This window comes from Lutra lutra, chromosome 1 (assembly GCF_902655055.1).
Source record: "Lutra lutra chromosome 1, mLutLut1.2, whole genome shotgun sequence".
NCBI lineage: Eukaryota > Metazoa > Chordata > Mammalia > Carnivora > Mustelidae > Lutra > Lutra lutra.
In genome coordinates this window covers 4,240,163-4,263,027 of record NC_062278.1, presented here as the reverse complement: position 1 = coordinate 4,263,027, position 22,865 = coordinate 4,240,163, and the positions used below count along the sequence as shown (strand labels likewise).

At 48.1% G+C, this 22,865-nt stretch overlaps 1 protein-coding gene across 3 annotated transcripts in view; it reads left to right on the top strand.

Annotated features, from left to right (window-relative positions):
• BACE2 (beta-secretase 2) overlaps positions 1-22,152 on the top strand; it is a 78,254-nt gene extending 56,102 nt beyond the window's left edge. For 2 of the 3 annotated variants that reach the window (XM_047719775.1, XM_047719772.1), the window contains 2 exons: positions 5,547-5,715; positions 21,661-22,152. In XM_047719775.1, coding sequence (XP_047575731.1) covers positions 5,547-5,715; positions 21,661-21,914 — 423 coding nt within the window. In that variant the 3' untranslated portion in view covers positions 21,915-22,152. Of the gene's footprint in view, positions 1-5,546; positions 5,716-9,479; positions 9,503-21,660 lie in introns of those variants that run through there. The other variant, XM_047719781.1, reaches the window with a different exon arrangement.
• Positions 22,153-22,865: the final 713 nt, after the last annotated feature.

Genomic DNA, 22,865 nt, shown 5'->3' with positions numbered 1-22,865 from the left:
GCAGGCCTGCTGCTCTCGACACGCTCGTGGACACATCGGGACACCAGCCCTGTGTGTGGCCTCCCTCATGAATCTGGTGGCTCGCTGGTGGAGCAATGGGGCTCGAGACTCCCACCATCCCGCAGCTGCCTCGTGGTGGTGGGGGGGCTCTGGGGGGGCGACGCACCCAGGGGGCCCAGAGCAGGCCCACCGCCGTCTGCCTACTCCTTCACAGTGCTGTGCCCTCAGGGCCGAGGCGGCCCAGACCCCCTGGGCTGGGGAAGTGGAAGGCCGAGAATGGAGGACACTGGTGCAGTGTCTACCACAGCACCAAATACGTTCTTTTCTTTTACGTATTTATTTGTCTTTAAAGACTTTATTCATTTATGCGAGAACAAGAGTGAGAGAGGACAAGCAGGGGGAGCAGGACGGAGAGGGAGAAGCACACCCTGGTGGGCGGGGATCCTGATGTGGGGCTCGATCCCAGGATCCTGGGACCATGACCCAAGCTGAAGGCAGACAGACACCTAACCGACTGAGCCACCCAGATGCCCCCAAGATATGTTTTTTTGTTTTTTTAAAAAAGATTTTATTTATTTATTTGACAGAGAGATCACAACTAGGCAGAGAGGCAGGCAGAGAGAAGGGGGGAAGCAGGCTCCCCACTGAGCAGAGAGCCCGAGGCGGGGCTCGATCCCAGGACCCTGGGATCATGACCTGAGCCGAAGGCAGAGGCTTAACCCACTGAACCACCCAGGTGCCCCTAAAATATGTTTTTTTAAAAAGGAGAATAAAACTTGATGCTTGAGAGATGAAGACAGCCTTCTGTTTTCCATATTCAAGAGGTCATTGGCTCCTTCCTCTCCTTCCTCCTCCTACGCATCTAATCAAACACAGCGTGCTCTGCCCTGCTCAGTCATGCTTCTCACCTCCTGGTTCCCGAGGCTTGCACTCAGGTCCCCCTCTGTCCCCCTCTGGGGACCTCCACACACACTCTGTATGCCCAGTCCCCTCCTTTCTGCCCTTAACGCCCTCACAAAGTGATCTTCCTAGGAGGCAGCTTTCGGCCTGCTGTCCCTGCTGTGAGCCATCAGTGAGTCCCCACCCTGTGCACACTGATGTTCTCATTTCCTGTGGCTCTCCGGGCCTCCCTGTACCCTTCCATGCCCTTGAACTGCCACTCACCAGTCGGCGTCCTCCCAGGCTTCATGCTCGCTCTCCTGACCTTTCCTTCTGCCACCCCCCACCCACGCCCGAAATGCCCTCACCTCCCCCACTCCCTCTGCATATCCAGATTCTTCCCATCCTTCAAGGTCCAACTCAGACAACCCTCTTTTGTTGAACCTCTGCTGAGCAAAATAACCCGTTTGTGAGCCTCCCTTCTGACTCATAACGCAGGCTTCCGAGTCTGCCCCTCCGGCATGCAGTCATCCCTTTAGGGGGTATTTTATGCTGTGCCCTTTGCGTTTGAGCTCTCTTTTCTTTAAAAGCACATGCTCAGGCTTCTAGTTCTTCCTCAGTTACATTAATTCCTTGACAAGGAGAACCGTGAGATTGGAGGTCCTTGCTCCTTCCCTGGTGTGAGCATGCAGTGGGGACTAGTGTGTAATCACAGGTGTTTTGGAACAGACAGATCAATGTGCCTTTGTCGTGATTTGGTGACTTTGGGATAAAGGGTGGGATTGGGAGCTAGGGAAGGAGGAATGATTTCAGAAGTAAAACAAGTAAGAGTACTGCTGTTTCCCTTCTCAACTTGTCCGTGAGGACATGCCTTCCAGGAATGGCGGGTTACTGGGGTTGGGCTTGAGAGCCTCAACAGAGACCCGGGGATGGAGGACACAGTCACTGAGGCCTGAGCTACGTGCTCAGCTCCGCCCCGACTCACACTGTAACGCTGAGCAGATCACTGAGCCCTTTCTCCGTCTGTCCCTTTAATGCTAAAGGGAGAAATCATAATACTTGCCAAAGACATTTTCACTGCATACAGTGATGCTTTCTCCATCTTTAAAATAATTGCTTTTTATGGTTAAATTTTGGTCCATCAAGCAGCACAATGTGGATGTCGGGTGGTCTGTAACTAAAGTCAGAGGTGAGCGTGTAATCAGGAATGGGTGGCAGGGGCGTGGGTTGGCAGAATCAGGGACTCGTAAGATACAGAAGAAAACAGGCGTTTGGGGGAAAATCTGTGATGTCCAGAGCAGGCAGTAGCCTCCAGAGCTGGAAAATCCCTGGGGCTCAATGACTGGTTCCAGGACCTGGCACGGGCTAAGTGCGAGAACATAATGAGGGAGGCTGGGAGCATTGCCTTTAATTTTTGTTATCTCTGCGTGAGAATTCAGTAGTATTCTCACGAGACTAGATGTTTTTTGGGTTGATTTGGATATGTTCACATTTTTGGTTTTCAAAAATCTGCTTCCCCTGCTGTTTTCCCAATTTCTTCCGCAGCATTCCCATTCCATTCTCCTTCTGTCACCTCTTCGGAGAAGGGCTTCAACGGGCAGTTGTGACCCATCCCGTGCTGATTACCTCCCATGCTCTGTGTGGCACTGACACAGCCCTCGCGGTCAGTGCTGGGCGGGGTGGGGGGGGCACCTCCCAACACTACAGCTCTGTCTGCCTGCCTCCCTCTCCCTAACTTTTAAGGCACTCGTCAGGGCTCCTTCCCACCAAGGTTTTAGAATACGCCCCATGCCTGGGACCTTTCTGGCATCGGCAGTCCTCGATGGGCATATGCTTGCTAGCGCAGGAAGGAGCTGTGTCAAAGGCAATTGTCTTAAATTATGTCTGTCTCCAGTCTTTCCCCAAAACACACGGGCTGCTTCTTTTTTGGCCTGTTGACAAAAACAGCCCGCAACCCCAGCCCACGGGCAAGTTCTGGTTTTCTTTTCCACATACCCCTAAAAATGTAAATAATTTCAGTCTACCACTGGTTGGTCTATTTGTGCTATTTTAGCTGAAGACAGACAGTTTATTCTGAGCTCTAGCCATCCGTCAGCTTTCCCCAGCTCGTTACAGCATCTACAGTCTGGAACTTCTATTGGCAGTGAGCTGGGACACACATACAAGAGTAAAAGATACACATTCGGTCCGCATATTTTAGCATCGATATCCTCAGTTACATGATAGGTGATAATTGATTGGGTTTTATTATAGAATTGGTTTCTTCGGAAGCCGGGGTGTGTTTTGTGTGTGTGTGTCCATGGACATGCCTGGGGCTCACTTGCAGACCCTTAGGTGACGGTGCCGTGGCAGCAGGTCAGGGCATCCCCTGCCTTTGCCTCGTTAGAGTTGATCATGAGAAGTTGCATCTTTCGTTTGATGTTCGTCAAGCTCAGCACCACTCGTGAGCGTCACCTGCATTTAGTGAGGCTCTCCTGGGTGCCTACCGTCCCCTTGAAGCCGAGGCTCCGGGAGCATAGCGGATAACAGAACGACTCCCCGCCTGAAGGGAGGGCTTGCAGACAGACAGCCCAGTCTGGGAGGGTTCTGACTGCGGGTGCAGCTCTTGGACCCAGCAGTGGCCCCAGGTCTAACTGTTGAGGACGCCAGGGGCTGCCACCGTTATGTCCTTGCTCACCCCGCTGCCACACAGCCCCTCCTCCTCTCACCATCCAGACGTTGGCAGGGGCGTTGAAGTTCATCTTCCTCTGGTGTCAGCTCAATTGTACTCTCCTCTGGTGTGACTTCTAGTTTCCTGTCCTGCCCAGACCTTAAATAGTGCTCCTGTGTTCCCACCCTGAGGGGCTGGCTCCCTGTCCCACCTCTCTTGTGGTTTGCCTCCAGGCTGCACCCCTCCCTTGTCACCTGGTGCAGCCCCTTCTTGTCGAACCCTCTAAAAATCCCTCCCCTCACACCCCCTCCGGCCGCAAGGCCTCAGGCTCCCAGCCTTTCCCACCTCAATCTTTCTTCCTGCTTTTACCCCTTGAGGGCTGGCCCGTACTCACAAGGAAGCCCTTCTTCCTACTCATCTTGCCCTTTATTGCCTTTTTCTGCAGACACTTGGTATTTTATCTTGCTAAGCCACTCTCTTCTCTTGGTTGCCTGCATTTGCATACTTTGCTGTTAAAACACGGAGGGATTGTTCTCCCTGAATGACATTGGCTTGCTCCCTGATTAAGTTTTGACTCATTTCCTTACACTCGCGCCCCCAGAGGACGTCAGGGCCACGAGCTGTGTTGATGGAACATGCATAGCCCATGGTCCTCACCCTCGCGGGAGCTTCCTACAAGAGGGTGCTGGGTCTTCTGTCTGTGGCAGCTTCTCTCTCGCCGACGGAGGAAATAAATCATCTTGCTTCCACCCTGCTGCCTACTTTTAAGCTCTCTTTGGCAGAGGATGACAAAGACGGCATCCTGGGGCCCGTTAGGAGTCACAACCGTATCTCAGGAGAACAGAAGATGCTAATGGTCTGGACCGGGGTGGTAGCCATGGGGATGGGAGGTGTGATGGGGTTCGAACGCCATTTCAAAGGAAGGCCTGCAGCCTCTGGGTATGGTTTCCACGTAAGCAAAGAGATCCTGGCCGGGTGCTATAGGGCCTGAGGAAATGAGTGAATCACAGATTTACTGAAACAGAAGACCTTGAGAAAAACAGATTTGGGGAGAATGTCCTGAGTCCAGTTTCTCTGATACTACATTTGAGATGCCTGTTGAGTATGGCTGTGGCAGCAAAGATCTATTGGAGGTCAGGATTTGGGCATCAGCATAGAGCCCCAGGGTATGCTTAGGACCATGGGGCCACATGGGTCACCTGGGGTGGAGTGGGGTCGGGGGTTTGGCCACCAGAGGCCAGAGCCCTGGCATTCTCTGATGCTTGCCGGGGACGAAGGTAGAGTGGACCCTACACAGGTGCCTGAGAATGAGCAGCCGATGTTGGGAGGAAGAGGAGACCGCCCTTTCTCAGAGGCCATGGGAAGGAGGAGTTTGAGGGGAAGAGTTTGCTGGTCCCATGACCGTAGAAGGGGCCTATCCCACTCCACTTCATTTACCTGCTCCCTCGCCAGATGGGAAGCCTCGAGGGCAGAGGGACTGTGTGTTTGTTGCTGATACTGGGACAGTATTTAGGCCATGCCAAGTGATGGATGGACATATGGACGGATGGACAGACGGACGTATGGACAGATGGATGGATGGACAGATGGATGGATGGACGGATGGATGGATGAATGGATGGATGGACAGATGGACGGATGGATGAATGAATGGATGGATGGACGGATGGATGGATGGATGGACAGATGGACAGATGGATGAATGGATGGATAGACGGATGGATGGATGACGGATAGATGGATGGACAGATGGATGGACGGATGGATGGACATCTGTGTGGGTGCATCTGTGCGTGGTTACGGGAGGCGCACGTGTTTTTTTATCACTTTCAGTCGTGTTTATCACCATGCTTGTGATGTCATCTTCTGGATGGCAGGGTGATGTCATCTCCTTCTCACCCTGCTTCACCCCATGGCTCCTGGGAGGGTTGGAACACACTGTGGCCTTGAGAGCTTTGTGAGGTTGCCGGGTTCATGCTTTTCTGTGTCTGTCTGCCTGCTCTCTCCTCGTAAACAGCTCTACATCCAGCCCATGATGGGGGCCGGCCTGAATTATGAATGCTACCGATTCGGCATTTCACCTTCCACAAATGCGCTGGTGATTGGTGCGACCGTGATGGAGGGCTTCTACGTGATCTTCGACAGAGCTCGGAAGAGGGTGGGCTTTGCAGCCAGCCCCTGTGCAGGTAAGCGATGGTCACGCTGGACGGGGAACCCCCGGCCAGAGTACTTGACATCCGTTCATGAACTTGGAAGCAACTCTTGAGGATGGGTCAGTTGCCTTTGAATTCTTTCCCACAGGCCTGTCATCCACAGCCAGTCTTAGCAGTAAGAGGCTCGGCAGGATGTAGAAAAGAGGAAGTGAGGCCGTCCTATAAAATGTTTAATCCCATACTTGACACAAAACAGATGCGTGATTGACATTAGTATTATAGTTATGTCTCACATTAAATTTAGAATGGTATCTCACACCACAGAATAAAGATAGGGGACCTTGAGGAAAAATTACAGTTTTTTGACAGGAGAATTAAAGATTCATGGGTAAGCTGTGTATTTTTTTTTCCGTCAAAGCAATCTTCGTTGTGCAGAAAGAAGTAAATGCCTGTCATTGCTATTTCTTGAAATCCTAAAATGAGGAGATCAAGGAGCGTGTTTTTCTCCTAGAACCCCCTTGAAGAGCTGGTTTGGGGGTGAGTCGGCAATGTTGTACTGTGAAGCTGAGCTTGAAGGTTGGGCCGGTGTTCAGGGAAACCACAGGAGAGAGGGCAGGAAAGGTGATGGGTGGGTAAGCCCCCCAGACTGGAAGATGTCTGTAGACGAGCAGTTGGCTGGGATGGGGTGTCCACCTAGAGCACGGCTTAGCGGGAGGGTCAGGTACTTGGCAGAAAAGGCCAGTCCTGGACATGGGCATGAGCCAGGACTGCTGGGGATGCGTGGAAAGTGCATGTGTGACCAGGCAGCAGGTGGGCGCTGCCAGGCTCCTGGGCGGGATTTCAGGACTGACCGGTCCTGGCACGTGGGGTTCAGATATGGCAGGTAACATGCCAACGAAGAGAAAAATTAAGCACCTGTGAGGCAGCGAGGACATGGGACAGGAGGAAATGAGTGGCTGTGGAGTGAGACTTGGGTCCCCACACAGTATGGGGAGGGAGGCGTGAATGTAATGAAACACTGTAGTGACCCACGGGCAGGATGCTGGCTGTGCCGGTCACCCCGAAATTCACTGGGACCAAAAACCCACAGAGGAGTCTGGGGGAGAGCTATGGAGATGGGGAGGGGGTGCAGGCAAAACGTCGGGTGATCTCAGCTGATTTATTCCAAAGGGGGACATGTCAGCTCTTATTCACTATCTGACTCGCAGAGGTCATGTCAGTGTCCCGGTGGATAAAGTAGGTCAGTCATGCTGCCCATCCTTGTTTGGACACAGGGGCATTCCCAGCAGATGAAAGAGCAGTTTGGGGAGTGGGAGGAGAGGCATATCAGGGCAAAAACTTGCATCGGGAATATTAGTCCAGCTCAGTGGTGTGTAAACAAAACCCCCCAACGCCACGTACACACTTGATTGCCGCAAATGCCTTCTTCAGCGCTCATACGGGCGCTCTGACTCTGCCCTAGGGACCGGGCTCCGAATCCCCGGGGCTTGTCATTTTGTCATCTTCGTGGGGAGTGAATGTTTACCTCTCAGAGGGCATTGACTGTTTCTAGCCTGGGAGGTATCCCTGGGGGAGACCTTCCTCTGTGGCACTGCCTGGGACTTCACGATTGGAGATGCTACCGGTCTCCCAGCTGTGAGTGTTTCACGTCTCATAACCCAGGGAACCAAGCACTAAAGCGGTTTTCCCCACAATTTCTGTTCTCTTGTTAAATACCATTAAAATAGAGGCTACTATGGCAACAGCCATATCGTCCACTTTACTTAATACCACAGAGCGCGTAATCACCATGTCTCCTAAGTGAATTGCTGTTGGAAATAGTTTAATATTAAGTGTCTGCAGGCAAAGCAGCACTCATCCTGCCTTTCAACATGAATTCTTTGTTAGGTGTTATAGAAGTTTGGGTTTTGTTTTGGTTTTTTTTTGGTGACTATTTTTAAAAAGGCGTATTTAAGGTTTTGGTTCTTAAACATTTGATTTTCTCAGCAGTGGGAATATACACAGATAGGTCTCCTCTTCCACACAAACCGTTTAGCCATTAAAGTAATTACTTCCCTAAAAGGCGCAATTAGGAGCCAGACAGTGGTCTATAGCGCTGTAATAAATGGAAGAGGTACACTGCCTTTTTTTTCTCTTTAAAAGTGTTTATTTTTAATTTATCACATGCTTTAAATAACAAAATGATTTAAGTACTAGGAAATCATGTGCTCTGGGCACACTTACGGAACACCCAGATTTAACAAATGCTAACGTTTTGTCATATTTGCTTCAAAAATTTGTCATAGAATCAGAAAATAAATGTAGCTTAAAGCCCCACTCCACTGCGTTCCCCAGAATGACCCTTTATCCTCAGACTGTGTAGATTCTTCTCTAATTACTATGCACTTAAGATTTCGCTACATAGTTATCAGTGCCTCGCATTAGCTGTCTCTTGCTTGGTAACAGTTTAGCCCCACGGTTAGCCGCCCTTTCTGACTTGGCAGGTGCTGAGGGTCAGCAATGGAGGAGCGGCTTAGCTGGGTGGTTCTGGGTCCTACTGGAAGCTCACTCATGGGGTCGGAGAGAGGAGCGCTCCTTTCCTCGCCATTGGGACCTCCCACCAGGCTTCCCTGACCATCCTTAAGATGGGCACCCGGTCACCCTAGAGCAAGTGATTCCAGAAAGTAAAAGTGCCACAGAGTACCCAGGCTGGTCTTTTTACACCCAGTTTTGAAACTGACATGGGGTCACTTCTGTCCTATTCTGTTGGCTGCTCAGATCAGCCCCAGCCCAGCATGGGAGGGGATTACACAAAAGCAAATACCAGGGAGCCAGGATCATTGGAGTCCCCTTAGAAGCTGTCTGCCAGCTACCTATAAATAAGTACCATGTAACAAAATGTTTGTTGGCTGGTCGTGGGTTTGGGTATTTTCACATGTGCATGAATGCTCTGTAGTACCGTGCGCATCCTTCTTTAGCCTGCACGTTTATCCTTCTTCAGCACTACACGTTTACTGGGTCTTCCCTGTTGATAGGAGTCCTAGGTCACTCATTTCGACAGCTGTGTAGTATCCTATCGTATGAATATACCCAGATGATGTGTCCAGTTCTGGCCTGATTACCACTTGGAATGTTTCTGATATTTGCAGTTATAAAGAGTACTGCGGCGGACATCTTTCTGCATGCTATCGAGATCTTCTGAAAATGGAAGTTCTAGGGGGTTTGGTATGCTCGTCTGCAGTGTTACTGGCCACGTCAGATTTGCCTTCCAAGCAGCTGGACCATGAGAATTACATCAGACTGTGCCTTTGTTTTCTTTTGTTTTTGTTTTTTGCCACTCTGCGTGAAATAGTGTCACAGTTTGATTACTTCTAAGATGATGCAACTTTTTTTTTTTTTTTAAGATTTATTTGGGAGTGGGGGTAAGGGCAGAAGGAGAAGGAGAGGGAGAGGGAGAATCTCAAGCAGACTCCCCACTGAGTGCAGAGCCCGTCTCCTGGCTCGATCCCCAGACCCTGAGATCATGACCTGAGCTGAAACCAAGAGTCGGACACTCAACCAACTGAGCCATCCAGGTGTCCCGAGATGATGCAACTTTTGATATATTTATGGAGTGTCTAAGCTTTTTCTCTGATGGTGAATTTTTCTACCAATAGCTTATGCACATTTTTCTAGCTATCTTTCTAATTGATGTGTATACATTCTTAATATCTGAGCCATTCATTTGGGGGGCTTATGCATGGTGGATAAGATCTGCAGATCTCTCTGGATTTCTTCTACTTGTTTTTCTTATCTTTCTTTTACTTTTTTAAATTTAGTGAGATGAAATGTACCAATGTCTTCCTGCTAATGTCTTCATGACACCTACGTGCCCCTCACCATCTAGATCTGATTTGCCATATATCAGTATGTATGTATATGTGTATATGTAGTTTTTGTTTGAGCCATTTTCAAATGGGTTGCATATATCATGATATTTTCCTCCTGAATGTTTCACTTATGATATTTCATCCATAAAGACCTCTTAAAAATAAGGGCCGGTTCATACATAAATGTAATACCATTATGACACCCCAAAATTAACAGTATTTACATTGTATTATGTAGTATTTAGGCTGTATTCAGGTTTTCTCAGTTACCTCAAAAATGGTATCCTTGGGGCTCCTGGGTGGCTCAGTGGTTTAAAGCCTCTGCCTTCAGCTCAGGTCATGATCCCAGAGTCCTGAGATCAAGCCCCACATTAGGCTCTCTGCTCAGCAGGGAGCCTGCTTCCCTTCCTCTCTCTCTGTCTGCCTCTCTGCCTACTTGTGAGCTCTGTCTGTCAAATAAATAAATAAAATCTTAAAAAAGAGAATATTAATTTAAAAAATGGTATCCTTGGCTATGATTTTTTTGTTTTTTGTTTTTTTCTTTTGATGGCCATTTGTTTCGTAGAATATGTCATATTCAGATTGGTCTGGATTTTTCCCAATAGTAGCATTTAACATGTTCATTTAACCTTACATTTCTGTAAACTTGAACTTAGGTCTAGAAGCTCGGGTAGATTCAGGTTAAATTAATTTTGCAAGATACCTACTAAATTTGGGGCGCCTGGGTGGTTCAGTCGATTAAGCATCTGCCTTCAGCTCATGTCATGATCTCAGGGTCCTGGGATCGAGTTCCACATCAGGCTCTCTGCTCAATGGGGAGCCTGCTTCTCCCTCTGTCTACTACTCCCCTTGCTTGTATGCTCTCCGTCTGTATCAAATAAATAAAACTAACTCTTTAAAAAAAAAAGATACCTACTAAATTGTAATAACCTCTTTGTCATATACCACAGTATGTGTCTGGATCTGTTACTTCTGAGCATTCTCTTCTATCCCACCAGTGTAGTTGCTGTCCCTGTGCTATAACACACGGTTTAATGTCTATAGTTACAATAAGACTTAATATCCAGCAAGGGCTCCGCTCTTCTCCTTATTCTCCTTCAGATGCTCTTGGCTACTTTTGTCCTTCTGTTCAACTTGTCAAGATCTCAGAACTCTAACGGGGTTTTGATTGCAACTGCACTGGATTTGCAGGTTAACTTAAAAAGAAATCAAGTCTTTATTATACAAGTCTTTCCCCCGTGAATGGACGAATTCTCATTTGTTTGGGTCTTTTCTGTCCTGCAGCCGCTTTGTGGTTTTCTCCAAGAGGGTCTTACACATATACTTCCTCTTAGATGCCTATTAGCTCTTAATGTTACTGAGGTTGTAAGCAAGATTGTTTTAAATTGTGTTTTGATTGTTTGGTATATAGGCATGCAGGGGATTTTCATATATTAATCTTCTATCCAGCCACCTTGCTGAATTCTCCTTTTATTTTTTTTAATATTTTATTTATTTATTTGACAGAGAGAGAGATCCCAAGATCTCTCTGCTGAACAGAGAACCCAATGTGGGGCTCGATACCAGGACCCTAAGACCATGTCCTGAGCTGAAGGCAGAGGCTTAACCCACTGAGCCACCCAGGAGCCCCTGAATTCTCCTTTTAAAAAAGTAGCTGTCAGTGTTGCTGGGACTGTCTATGAAAGCAGACACATAGTGTGAGGCAGCGGCAGGTTTGTGAACTTCCCTTTGAATCCCCAGCTAAGGGATTCTCAGTTTGCTGAAATTGTTTGGTCTGAGTGGGAAAACAGACTGACATTTTCTACTAATGTTAAACATATTCCTAGTCTGTGACTCAGCAACCTCCCTCTTAGGTATCTGCAGTGGGGAGACGAATGTGTGTGTCCACCCGAAGACTTGACCAGAAGCAGCTTTATTCATAAAGTGAAGTAAAGTACTACTTCATTCAGTAATTACATCATTACATAAAACCACCATTTTTATCAAACTAAAAACAGCCCAAAGTGTATGGAAGGAGACTGGGTAAACAAATGATGACACAGCAGTTTTCCTTACACTGGAAGATGTGCTTGAGGATCTCTTTCAAATTTCATTTCATTTTGCCCCAATTTTTGGATCATAGTTTAACTGTGTATGGAATTTTTTAAAGAATTTATTTATTTGTTTATTTATTTGTCGGAGAGTGTGAGCACACAAGCATGGAGGAGGGGCAGAGGCAGAGGGAGAAGCAGGCTCCTTACTGAGCAGGGACTCTGAATGTGGGACTTGATTCCAGGACCCCGGGATCCTGACCTGGCCAAAGGCAGACACTTAACTGACTACTTAACGATTGAGCCCCCTCCCCTCTCCACCAGGCACCCCAAGCATTTGGAATCTTGATGGGTAATGTCACTTTGCCTTTCAAGGAAGCTGTCCTCTTATACCTGGTTGTATCAGGTCTCTAGCAACGTACACAATGGCCTGACTTCGCAGTCAGCATCACCAACAAGTTGTTGTCAACGCTTTGGGGAATTTTGCCAACCTGATAGGTGGGAACAATGATCTGTGTAGTTTTAACTTCATTACTTTATATGTGTGAGGTTGAGTTTATTTTCATATGTCTAAGGATTTTTTTTTTTCATTCTCTGCAAACTATGTGCTCATGATAACTTCACATTATTTTCTATTGGGTTTTTAGGGGTTTTTTTTTTATTTTTTTTAAGATTTTATTTATTGATTTGATAGAGAGAGAGAGAGTGCACAAGTAGGCAGAGCAGCAGGCAGAGGGAGAGGGAGAAGCAAGCTCCCCACTGAGCAGGGAGGACTCTGGGATCATGACCTGAGCTGAAGGCAGAGGCTTAACTGACTGAGCCACCCAGGCGCCCCTTGGTTTTTAGTTTTTTATATTGATTTGTAGAACCTCCATGTAATGGAGTAATTAACCATTTAGAGAAAAAAACCTATAATTCATGTTTTATTTATACATTATTTAAAAATTTACTTTGCTGATCATGAATTTTATTGTGAAAGTGCTTTTATGTTTTTAAATATATCAGTCTTTTGTCTTAAGGCTTTTAGGTTTGAAGTCACATTTTAAATGACCTTTACTGAAATTGTTTTGTGATTTGTGCAAGTACTTTCATGTTTGATTTACCGTGATGTAGTCTGTATGGATAACCTTTTTTTCCCCCAAGATGACTACCCCATTGTTCCTATAACATTTTTCAGATAATCCACATTTACTTCACTGATCTGAAATGCCACAGTTACAGTATACTAAATTCCAGTAAATATTTGGAAATATTTATCTTTGGATTTCCTGTTCAACTGATACATCCTACAGTGGTAGTTTCTGTCCATTCTTCTTCTTTATTCAAAATTTCCCTGTTGTTCTTAATTTTATTTTCCCTTGTGGACTTTTAAATCAGCCTGTTAAAAAAAAAAAATCTTCTTAGTATTTTTGTGAGGTTTTTAATCACTGTAAACACAGCTCTTACATAATCTCAAGCATTGTGTGCTGTTTTCCTATCATTTATGGAAAGCTGATCTCTTTGTGTTTGGGACTCTGGACTGTTCTCCCGGTGGTGGATTTTCTTCTCACTTGGTTTGCAACTTTTTGTTGTGGGCTTATCTTTAGTGGGAATGTTTTTTTTCCCCTTCCTTTGGAGAGAGTTCAGTGCACCTTGGGTTGTACAAATGTTGTTCTAAAGCAACTTTGCATTTGTTTCTGCTGAGTGTGAGGCAATGAGAACTTTTGGGATTTTTACAGCAAGCTGTGTAAATTTAGATGCCTGCCTTGCTTGAGGTGGGGGTTGGGAGACTGTTTCTCCCAGAAGAGTCTTTCTTGTGGTCCTTGCTCTCCACTCCTCCGACTTCAGGCAGAGTCAGGCTTCCTGGTTGGCAGAATTTTCCCGGTGCCCTCCGCCAGTGAACCAGGCTCTGTCACCCGTCTCCGTGGTACTGGGGTCAAGTCTTCTGCCCGCCCCCCTCCAGCCCCTCCCGCCCGTCCCTCCGTGGGCATTGGATCCCCAGTTCTAGGGCCTATTTCTAGGCTCATCTACATATTTAAAAATACAAGTTTATCATCTTTTCTATGTGTTACAGTAGGAGGAAATTCTACCTTGCTGCCAACTAGCACTTGGCGAAGCCCAGACCTTTGGGAACTCCCCTTTTCTCTTGGTATCTTTTATTTGCTTTTCATAATAATTGGTGTTTGTCAGACAACACTTAGCTAGAGGATTAGGCTTTTCTATAGGGGCTGGGACACGGTGGAAGGAGAGTAGTGAGTGGAAGCTCTTCGAAGGCTCTTCCCCAGGGAGCTGTCCTGAGTACACTGTGGCCCGCACCCTCCCCTCCTTTTCCAGCCAGGGTGTATGGGGATGGCGGTGGGCGGGAGGGTGATGGTTATTTTGGAAAAAGATGCACAGATGCTTCTCTTATGCTGCCCTGCGTCTCCTCGCTTCACCCCCAACCCCTGCGAAGAGTCACTATTCCGGTCTCAGATCAGAGCCTGGTAAATAAGGTTGGTGGCCCCCTGGGTGCTGGGGCGCTCGCTGACCTGGAGCTGCGGGTAGAGTATGTCCTGTGCCAGGAGCAGGTGTTAGAGGCTGGAGCCCCTTCGACCGCCTCCATGCTGCCCCGGGCCAAGCATCCGCGAGCTGGGAAGATAATAGAGTGCGAAGAGTGACAGCTCTCTCTTAATGTATCCAAAGCTTCTGAAATACCACCCATCTCTTTTTATAGATGGAGACATTTAGCACCCAAGAGCTGTGTAGATTGAGGCTTTTACAACTTGAGACTCCTCGTGGATCGTGGCAGTCACTTCTCTGTGAATTTCCCTTGCTGCAGGTTCAAAGTAGATCATCTGGTACATATTCGTGTTTAAAAATAGGCAAGTTAGCTGCTAAGAGCAGAGCTGCAGAGATAAGCCTCTGCCGTCTCCTTCGAATCCAGTCGAAAGAGGCAGCAGTCGGTGCCTGGGGGACTTCGTCGGTGAAGCGTCTGCCTCCCGCTCAGGTCATGATCCCAGGGGGCCTGGGATCGAGTCCCGCCTCAGGCTCCCTGCTCAGTGGGGAGCCTGCTTCTCCCTCTCCCTCTGCTGCTCCCCTGCTTGTGCTCTCTCACTCTGTCAAATAAATAAATAAAATCTTTAAAAAAAAAAAAAAGATGCCAAAGCCAGAGCCCCCAGAGACGTGGATCATTAGTCCTCATTCCTGCCTTGATAGAAAAGAACACTGAGGACTCGGTGTGCTAAGTGGTTTCATGTGGTTGCGGAACAAAACGGCCCCGGGCCCAGAACACTGGTCCTGTAGACTCCAGAACACTCCCCCACGTGAACCACAGAACCACAGAACCACAGCAACTCAGAAGGCAGCTTAGAACCAAATTGTTGGTCTGGGGAGTTGATTCACTTGATTTTACATACCATGGCAGAAAAGACCCAACCAGGGTAATTTTTATAGCTGGCAAATTAATGTGTCTTCCTCCGATGTTCATTATCTGCCTGGGTCTGATCTTCTGGGAGATAAGACAGAGACAACGCAATTAATTGTAACCCAAGACATTGATAAGAGATTTAAGTATATTAACAAGAGCTACTGAGGAAGCAGGGACCTTACCCCGGCGCCGTGCTGAAGGACCGTCAGTTGGCTTGGTGATCCGTTCAACAAGACTGATGTACTGTAGCAGCCCTTACCTTTCCCATTTTACAGATATGCACACTGAGGGGCAAAGAAGTTAAGTCAGTTGGTCAAGATGACACAGCTTAGAAAGTGGGAGCAAGGACTTGAACCCCAGCAGCCTGAGCCCAGGGTCTGTGCTCTTAACCTGTGCGTAGGATGGCCTCATAAATAATTCCAGCATAAAAAATTAGAATCTATTAGTAGGATGTGTAAATACGTGTACAGATTATCCAGTGAACGTATTCCTAGAAAATAGCCTCTAGGAGTTATGTTATTTTTTTTTTAAGATTTTATTTATTTGACGGAAACACAGGGAGAGAAGGAACACAAGCAGGGGAAGCAGGAGAGGGAGAAGCAGGCTTCCTGCTGAGAAGGGAGCCTCATGGGGGTTTCGATCCCAGACCCTGGGATCATGACCTGAGCCGAAGACAGACACTTAAGGACTGAGCCACCCCAGTGCCCCCCCCCTTTTATTTTAAACAGTTTCATTGAGATATAATTGGTATAAAGTGGACAGTCTGTGTTACTGGGGGACCAGGTTGTTGAGTTTTTATGTATGAATGGGACTCAGAAAAGCTCCGGGTCCCCTTGGGTGACTTTGCCCACAGCACAGACCCTCCCTCTGTTCCTGACTTCTAACTGGATTCCACTGCGGTCAGAGAACAGAGGATCAGCTGAATTCTTCTAAATTTCTCGCTGTTTGTTCTTATGGCCCAGAATGTGGTCTATATTGGTCAATATCCTCCTGAAAACAATGTATGTTGGGTGGTGTGGGCGGGGCGTTCTGCGCTTGGTCGTGAGGTCACGCTGGTGGGGGCACTGTTCAGTGGGCTCTGCCCTTGCCTCACTCCTGACCACTTGCTCGCACAGAGAATGGGGCTGCTGAAGTCTCTGTCTTTGTGGGTTTTCATAAACTGCTGTGGCTTCATCCTGCGTGTTTCTTCCTTCTCAGAACTCTTACGAGGTGCACAAATGTTCAGTGTTGTCTGCCCTGTGTTCACGTTGAGCCTTTCGGTTATGCAATGCTGTCACCACCCCGGTAATCCTGTTTGCTGTAACGCCTAATGCTAATGTCACTGCTCCGTATTTCTTCCTTTTTTTTTAAATCAAAGTATAGTTGTTTTTTTTTTTAAAGATTTTATGTATATATTTTGAGGGAGAGAGCATGAATGAGGGGGAGGGGCAGGCGGAGAGGGAGAAGCAGGCTCCCCACTGAGCAGGGAGCCCCACATGGGGCTCTATCCCATGACCTCGGGGTCCTGACCTGAGCTGAAGGCAGATGCCCAAACGACTGAGCCACCAGGCTTGATTAGCATTAGCTCAACACCTCTTTTTCCAACCTGTGACTTTTCAGGAATTTGAGTATTTACATTTTAAGGGGGCTTCCCGTGGGGAGCAAACAGTAGGGTTTTACTTTTTATCTTAATTCGACCATCTCTGCTTTTTCTTCCGGGTGTTTAGACCAGAGATTGGCAGATAACAGCCTGCAGGCCAAATCTGCCCTGTCTTTTCTTTTTTTTTTTTTTTGGGTACGGCCTGTAAAAATGGTTTTACATTTTTAAAGGGGTGTGAAAAAAATCCAAAAAGAATGTGACAAAAATCCTCCATGGCCCACAAAGCCTTAACACGTTACTTTCTGATCCTTTTCCAGAAAAAGTTTGCTGACCACCCCCCCCACCATGTGGATTCTGTTTAATGTGATGATTGCTAAAATGGTCCTTCCTCCTATCGTGTGGCCCCATGTTTTCTCTTTGTCTCTTGTCACCCTTTTCTGCCTTCTTTTGGATTATTTTTATTTTTCTTTATCTCGGCAAGAGCTCTGTGTCCACGTGGCGGTTGCTGGGGGATTTGTAGTGTGCACCTTTGAGGGACGCTCTCTGCCGCTGACCACAGTAGGAGAAGTTCTGGGGCCCATGTGCTCCTTTCCGTCACCCCTCGCGATCTTGCTGGCATGTATGTAACTTACACACGTGTTCTAAACCATCCATGACACCAGTGTCATTTTTGCCTTAAACCAGTTATCTTCCTAAGTATTTAAAATGAAAAGTACAGATGTGATCATTGCCCAGGTAGACGACACGTCTGATGCGCACCTCTCCTTTGTGTGGGTCCCAATTTCTGTCGACAGCACTGATCTGACTGAAGGTCAACTGTTCATGTAATTTTAGTGCAAGTGGACTGTGATGATTTCTTTCTTTTTTTCAGCTTCATTGAGGTCTAATTGACACATAAAAGCTACATATATTTAAGGCATGTAGGTGAAGTGTTTTTTTTTAACTACATATAAAAATATGTAGGTTAAGTTTTTTATTCAAGTATGAGGTTTTACTATATGTAAGTATGGTAAAATAATGACCGCCAGCTGATATCCATCAGCTTACATGGGTACCACTGTCTTTTTATTCCCTTCCCTTCTTTCTTACGCCTTCCTCTTCCCTCTCCTCTCCTCTCCTCCTCTCTTCCTCTCTTCCGATCTACCCCCACTGTTCTACTCTCTGCTGCTGAGTTTGGACTATCTGAGATTCTGCGTACGGGTGAGACCCTGCAGAGTTTGTCTTTCTCCGTCGGGCTTATTTCACTTGGGCGCCGTGTCCTTCAGGTGTGTCCATGTCCGTCGCACATGGCGGGATGTCCTTCTCTAAGGCTGGATAATACTCTAGTGTGTGTGGTTCTTCCTGGGAGGAATTCCTCCAGCTTGTGTATATCTGAAAACATCCCGATCTTCACCCTGAAGGACACTCTTGCTTGGTACAGGATGCTGAATTGACCAGGTTTTCCTTTCCCGCACTCTGCGGCTAATTTCTGAGATGAAATTAGCTGTCATTCTTTTCATTCCTTCGTACAGAATATTTCGTTTTGCTTTTATCCTCTGTGCTTTCATGACTTTCTCGGTTTTCAGCGGTTTTCAGCGGCTCACTGGTGTAAGCTACTTCATCGTTCTTAGGCTTGGGGATCTTTGAGCCTCTGGGATCTGTGAGCTCACTGTTGCCCTCAAGTTTGGGAAGGATTTGGTGATTATTTTTTCCGGTGCTTTGTGCCTCCCGTCCCTCCTCTCGGGGGGCCCCTGACTACATGGATACCGCGTTTCCTTCACGTGGTCCCACAGTTTACTGACATTCTCCCTTTATGTTTTCAGGATTTTGTTCTATGTTTCCTGGATAGTTTCTGCTATGTTTGCAAGTTCACTAGTCTTTTTTTTTTTTTTCCCTGCAGATATATATTCTATTAATACCATGCAGTGTATTTCTTGTCTCACATCCGGTAGTTTTTATCTCTAGAAATTTGACTTAGGTCTTGATTATAGCTCCTGTGTCCCCGCTTCTCACGTCTGATGTTCCCTCCGGCGTCGCAAGTGGAATGCAGTCACAGTAACTGTTACTTCATAGCCGGTCTACTAATACTGCCATCTGTGTCATTTCTCACCAAGCTGCAAATGATCGATGTTCCCCCCCTTGCCATGCGTGAATTGTGTTTTTCTACTTCTGTGAGAGTTACAAATTGTGTTTTCCTGCTTCTTTGCATACTTGGGCATTTTTCTATTGGATGCCAGACACTGTGAACTTCACCTTGCCGGGTGCTTGGGACATTACGATTTATAAGAAATATGTATTTGGTATTTGTCTCCATTTCTGGCACCCAGCTCCTGGAATTTCCTAAGCGATAAGATGTCTTTTATTATGTTAATAAGGACTTTGGAAAGCCTCCAAGGGTGGGGCTGGCCCAACTCCTGGGGGGAATTTTCATTCCACCCCCTGACCTGGGGGAAGGAGAGTGGCTGGAGGTTGAAGCAGTCTCCATCTGTCTTCATCTGTCATGTCTGTGCAATGACACCACCATAAAAACCCAAAAGGAGAGGGTTTGGAGCGCTTCCAGGCTGGTGAACACGGGGGTCCCTGGAGGGCACGGAAGCGCCCCCTCTTTCCCAGACCTCACCCTGGGCATCTCTTCATCTGGCTGTTCCTGAGTTACGGGCTTTTGTCATAAATCAGTAATCTAGTGAGTTCTCTGGGTTCCCTGAGCCACTCGTGCAAATTCATCAGGCTCAAGATCAGGGAGTGGCTGGAACCTCTGATGAAAGTTTAGATACAAGCGAGGTTTGGTGGGGTGAGGTCCAGAGCCGATGACCAGAAAGAATTCTTGAGATGACATCTTTGTTGCAAAACGGTGGTTCAGAAGCACAGGTGACAACACCCTGGGCTCTTCACTCTCGTCACTCTCATTGGAAGTAGTGGGGGAGGGGCAGGCAGGTGGGACTTCACCTGTGGGATCTGATGTTGTTTCGGGGTAGATAGAGTCAGGAGTGAGTTGAACTCCTGCACACCCTGCTGGTGTGGGAGAATCCCCTGTTGGTAATTTAACCCTCAGCACATTGAAATTGGGTCCAGGTAGCCAAGAGGCGCTGAACACTTTCGTCTTCTTGCTGGTGCTCCTGAGCTGTGTCCTGGGGTGCGTTTAGGTTACAAGTCCTGCCTGCCTTGCTCAGAAGCTTTAGATGAGATCAGAGCAGTGTGCCGTGTGCGGTTCTTCACCCCTGGCCCCACCGGGCGGAGGAGAGACCCTTAAGACTAACGGATGCCCTCTGAATTCCTGCTTGGGTGTTTTTGTTTTTGTTTTTGCTTTTTTCCACTTGGGGAAGCAGAGTAAACAGAAAGCAGTTGGCCGTGAGTACTGTTCTCAGCCAGGAGCTCCGAGCTCTTTCTTTCTAATCTTTCCCAGTGGTCCTTTGACCAGCCTGTGTTCGTGTGTGGTCAGCACTCAGCCTTGCCCTTGGGATGCATGGAATTTCTGCCCTACATTGTGCCTTCGAACTCCAGGAGCCCCCAGCCCTGCTCCCTAGCCCTGCCCCCAGCCCAATCTCCCAGCCTTGCCCCCCAGGCCTAGCCCTACCCTCCAGCCCTACCCTATCTCCCAGCCTTGTCCGTCATAGCCCTGCCCCCAGCCCTGTCTCCAGCCTTGCCCCCCAGCCCAGTCTTAGCCCCAGCCCTGTCCCAGCCTTAGCCCTGCCCCCCACAAGCCCTGCCCTGCCTCCCAACCCTGCCCTCCCAGCCTTGCCTGTACCTCCGGCCCAGGAGGCTGCCCACCTCTGCCCATGTCCCCCTCCCTGTGCCAAACCCAGAAATGTTCTCAAGGCAACTGTGGGTTCCCTTCATCTGTCCTCCCCTCTCGCAGGACTTCGTGCTCCTTGCTCCGTTGGCAATATCTTCAGAGACTCTGTTTCTTCGTGTGTTTTGCCCAGTATTTTAGTTGTCTCGGGTCGGGGGTGAATCTGGCCGCTCTTCTTCCATCTGGTCTGGAAGAAGAAACGGTTTCCAGTGAAGCTCTTGGCCTGTCGCTTGGCGGTTTCAGGGTCTTTGCAACGAGCACGCCTCCCCCGCATTAGTGTATGCCTTAAAGCTTCTCTATCCACAGAGCAGGTGAGTCTCTAACAAGACAGATGACCTACTGTGGAAGGGCGTTTGCCACTTCAGGTTCTACCATGTAGAGGATCCCTGCAAATCAGGAGAAAAAGAAATTATAATAGACATTATATAAATGGCCAATGAGTGTGTGTTTTAAGTGGCAGCTTTGGCCCTGGGCATCTGGGCTCCCGATGGACACAAAACCATCCTCCCCCGTCCCTGGGTGCAGGCAGGCCCTGGTGCATTGCTGGAGTCGTCCAGCTCATGCAGAAGAGCCCCGAATCCATGCAAACAGAATCCACATTAGCAAGAAAATGTTCTCACCCAGTCTGTGTCTTCCCCTCATTTTAACCCATTCTGTTAAGACCATTGTTCCATTATTATTTTGACTCTTTCTTTCTTCAGTAAAAAAAAAAGAAAAAGAAAAAGGGTGTTATTTGGCAGGCGTTAGGGTCTTGAGGCTTTAGTGACAGAGATAGGAAATGCGTAGCAACATTGCTTTTTCATGCCTAAATGTTCATTATGGTGATTAAACATGGGTGAGGCAGGGAACAATGCTTTTTTCTTTTTGCAAGTGAAACATAAAATGCCAGGTAGTCTGTACTTCTGAGAAGAGCAGATACGTCCAATGGAGAGAAATGAAGACCGGTAGTCCCCAAACCTGCCTTAAGAAATCCTCTCACCTCCTTCCCTGAGAACGCTGTTACCCCAGGGCCCGCGAGCACCCGTCGTCCTGCCAGTTGTAGCTGTGTGTCCCTTTGATCCCGGGTGGCCAGGGAACGTACCCCTCCTGATTCCGGGTTCTCCCTGCACTGTCAGTGGGACGCGGAACGAGCAAGGGGCTAGGGAAGAGTCTCCTGGTCTGGTCGGGTAGTCCCGGAGCCCCTTCAGAGTGTGGGTCAGACTGAAAGGACGATCGTCACCAGAGCGCGTGAAGTCAGGTTGACGATGGCGGGGATATCCCGGGATTCGTGCAGCACGTTTCCTAACGCAAGCGCTTCTCTCTTTGCCAAAGGGTGCAGACGGACTGCTCACCTCATAGCTGTGGTTCTCCCCTTTCTGTCTCCTCAGAAATTGCAGGTTCTCCAGTGTCTGAAATCTCTGGGCCTTTCTCAACAGACGACATAGCCAGCAACTGCGTCCCCGCCCTGCCTCTGAATGAGCCCATCCTGTGGATTGTGTCCTACGCGCTCATGAGCGTGTGTGGAATCATCCTTCTCACCCTCATCGTCCTGCTGCTCCTTCCCTTTCGGTGTCGGCACCTGCCCCGCGACCCCGAGGTGGTCAATGACGAGTCCTCGCTCGTCCGGCATCGCTGGAAATGAAGAGCGAGCGGAACCCGAGCTCGAGCGACCTTGAACTCTCAGCGAAGAGAATTCCGTTACCCGTGGAGCAGGCGAGGTCATGAGGCAGGGTGTCTTCCTGGTCCACTAGTCTCAAATCTGTTCTGCTCCCAGATGCCTTCCAGATTCACTGTATTCTGATTCTTGATCTTAAAGCTTCCTTCTTCTCCCTCACTTCCAAGAAAAATTATAATAAAAACCACCTCATTCTAAACCAAAACAGAGTGAATTGGGCTTCAGGCTTTATGGGACTGGTTATGCCAGACTGTCTAAGTGTGCCACCAAAAAAAAAAAAAAAAAAGAAGAGGGGGAAAGCTTTTGGCTAGTTCTCCTCTTCCTCCACCTCTGGAGCTGTGAGTTCTCATGGTTCATAACTGTTCTTAGCTGATGGGAAGCTTTTCATATTAATCACATTTAAGGGTATTTTGCACCTGGGTCCAAGAGTACAAGAGGTTTGCGATATGGTGGCAAGAGAACCAGCCCGGGGCCTCACGGTCTCACCATCCTGCCTGCTTCTGACCCGGAAACAGAGCCCTTGTCTGAGCCTCTCTGTGCTCTGAGTGAGAGCCAGAACCTTCTCGGAGGGGAACATCACTCAGCGGTCTTCACCAGCCTCTTCTGAAGAGGAAAGCCTTTGTCCATCGTGGTAGAGTGGGAAGGAAACCTATGCTTTTGTACTCAGTGCTTCTGTAGTCTTGTTGGTATAAAGATAAAAAGCTACCTCTGTGGAGACTTTGCCCAGGGCTCTGTGCCCAGCTGGGGCTACGGGCAGCCTGGTTCCAGCCGTTGCCCTTGCTGAAAAGAATCCTCCTTCCAACAGGCGAGGGTAACAGGTGCTGTCCTGTGGCCAAGTGGGCCGTTATTTCACACGCTTCCTCTTCCTTAAAATTAACAAAAGGTGTTCTGGTGAGAAAAGCAGATCCCACATCACTA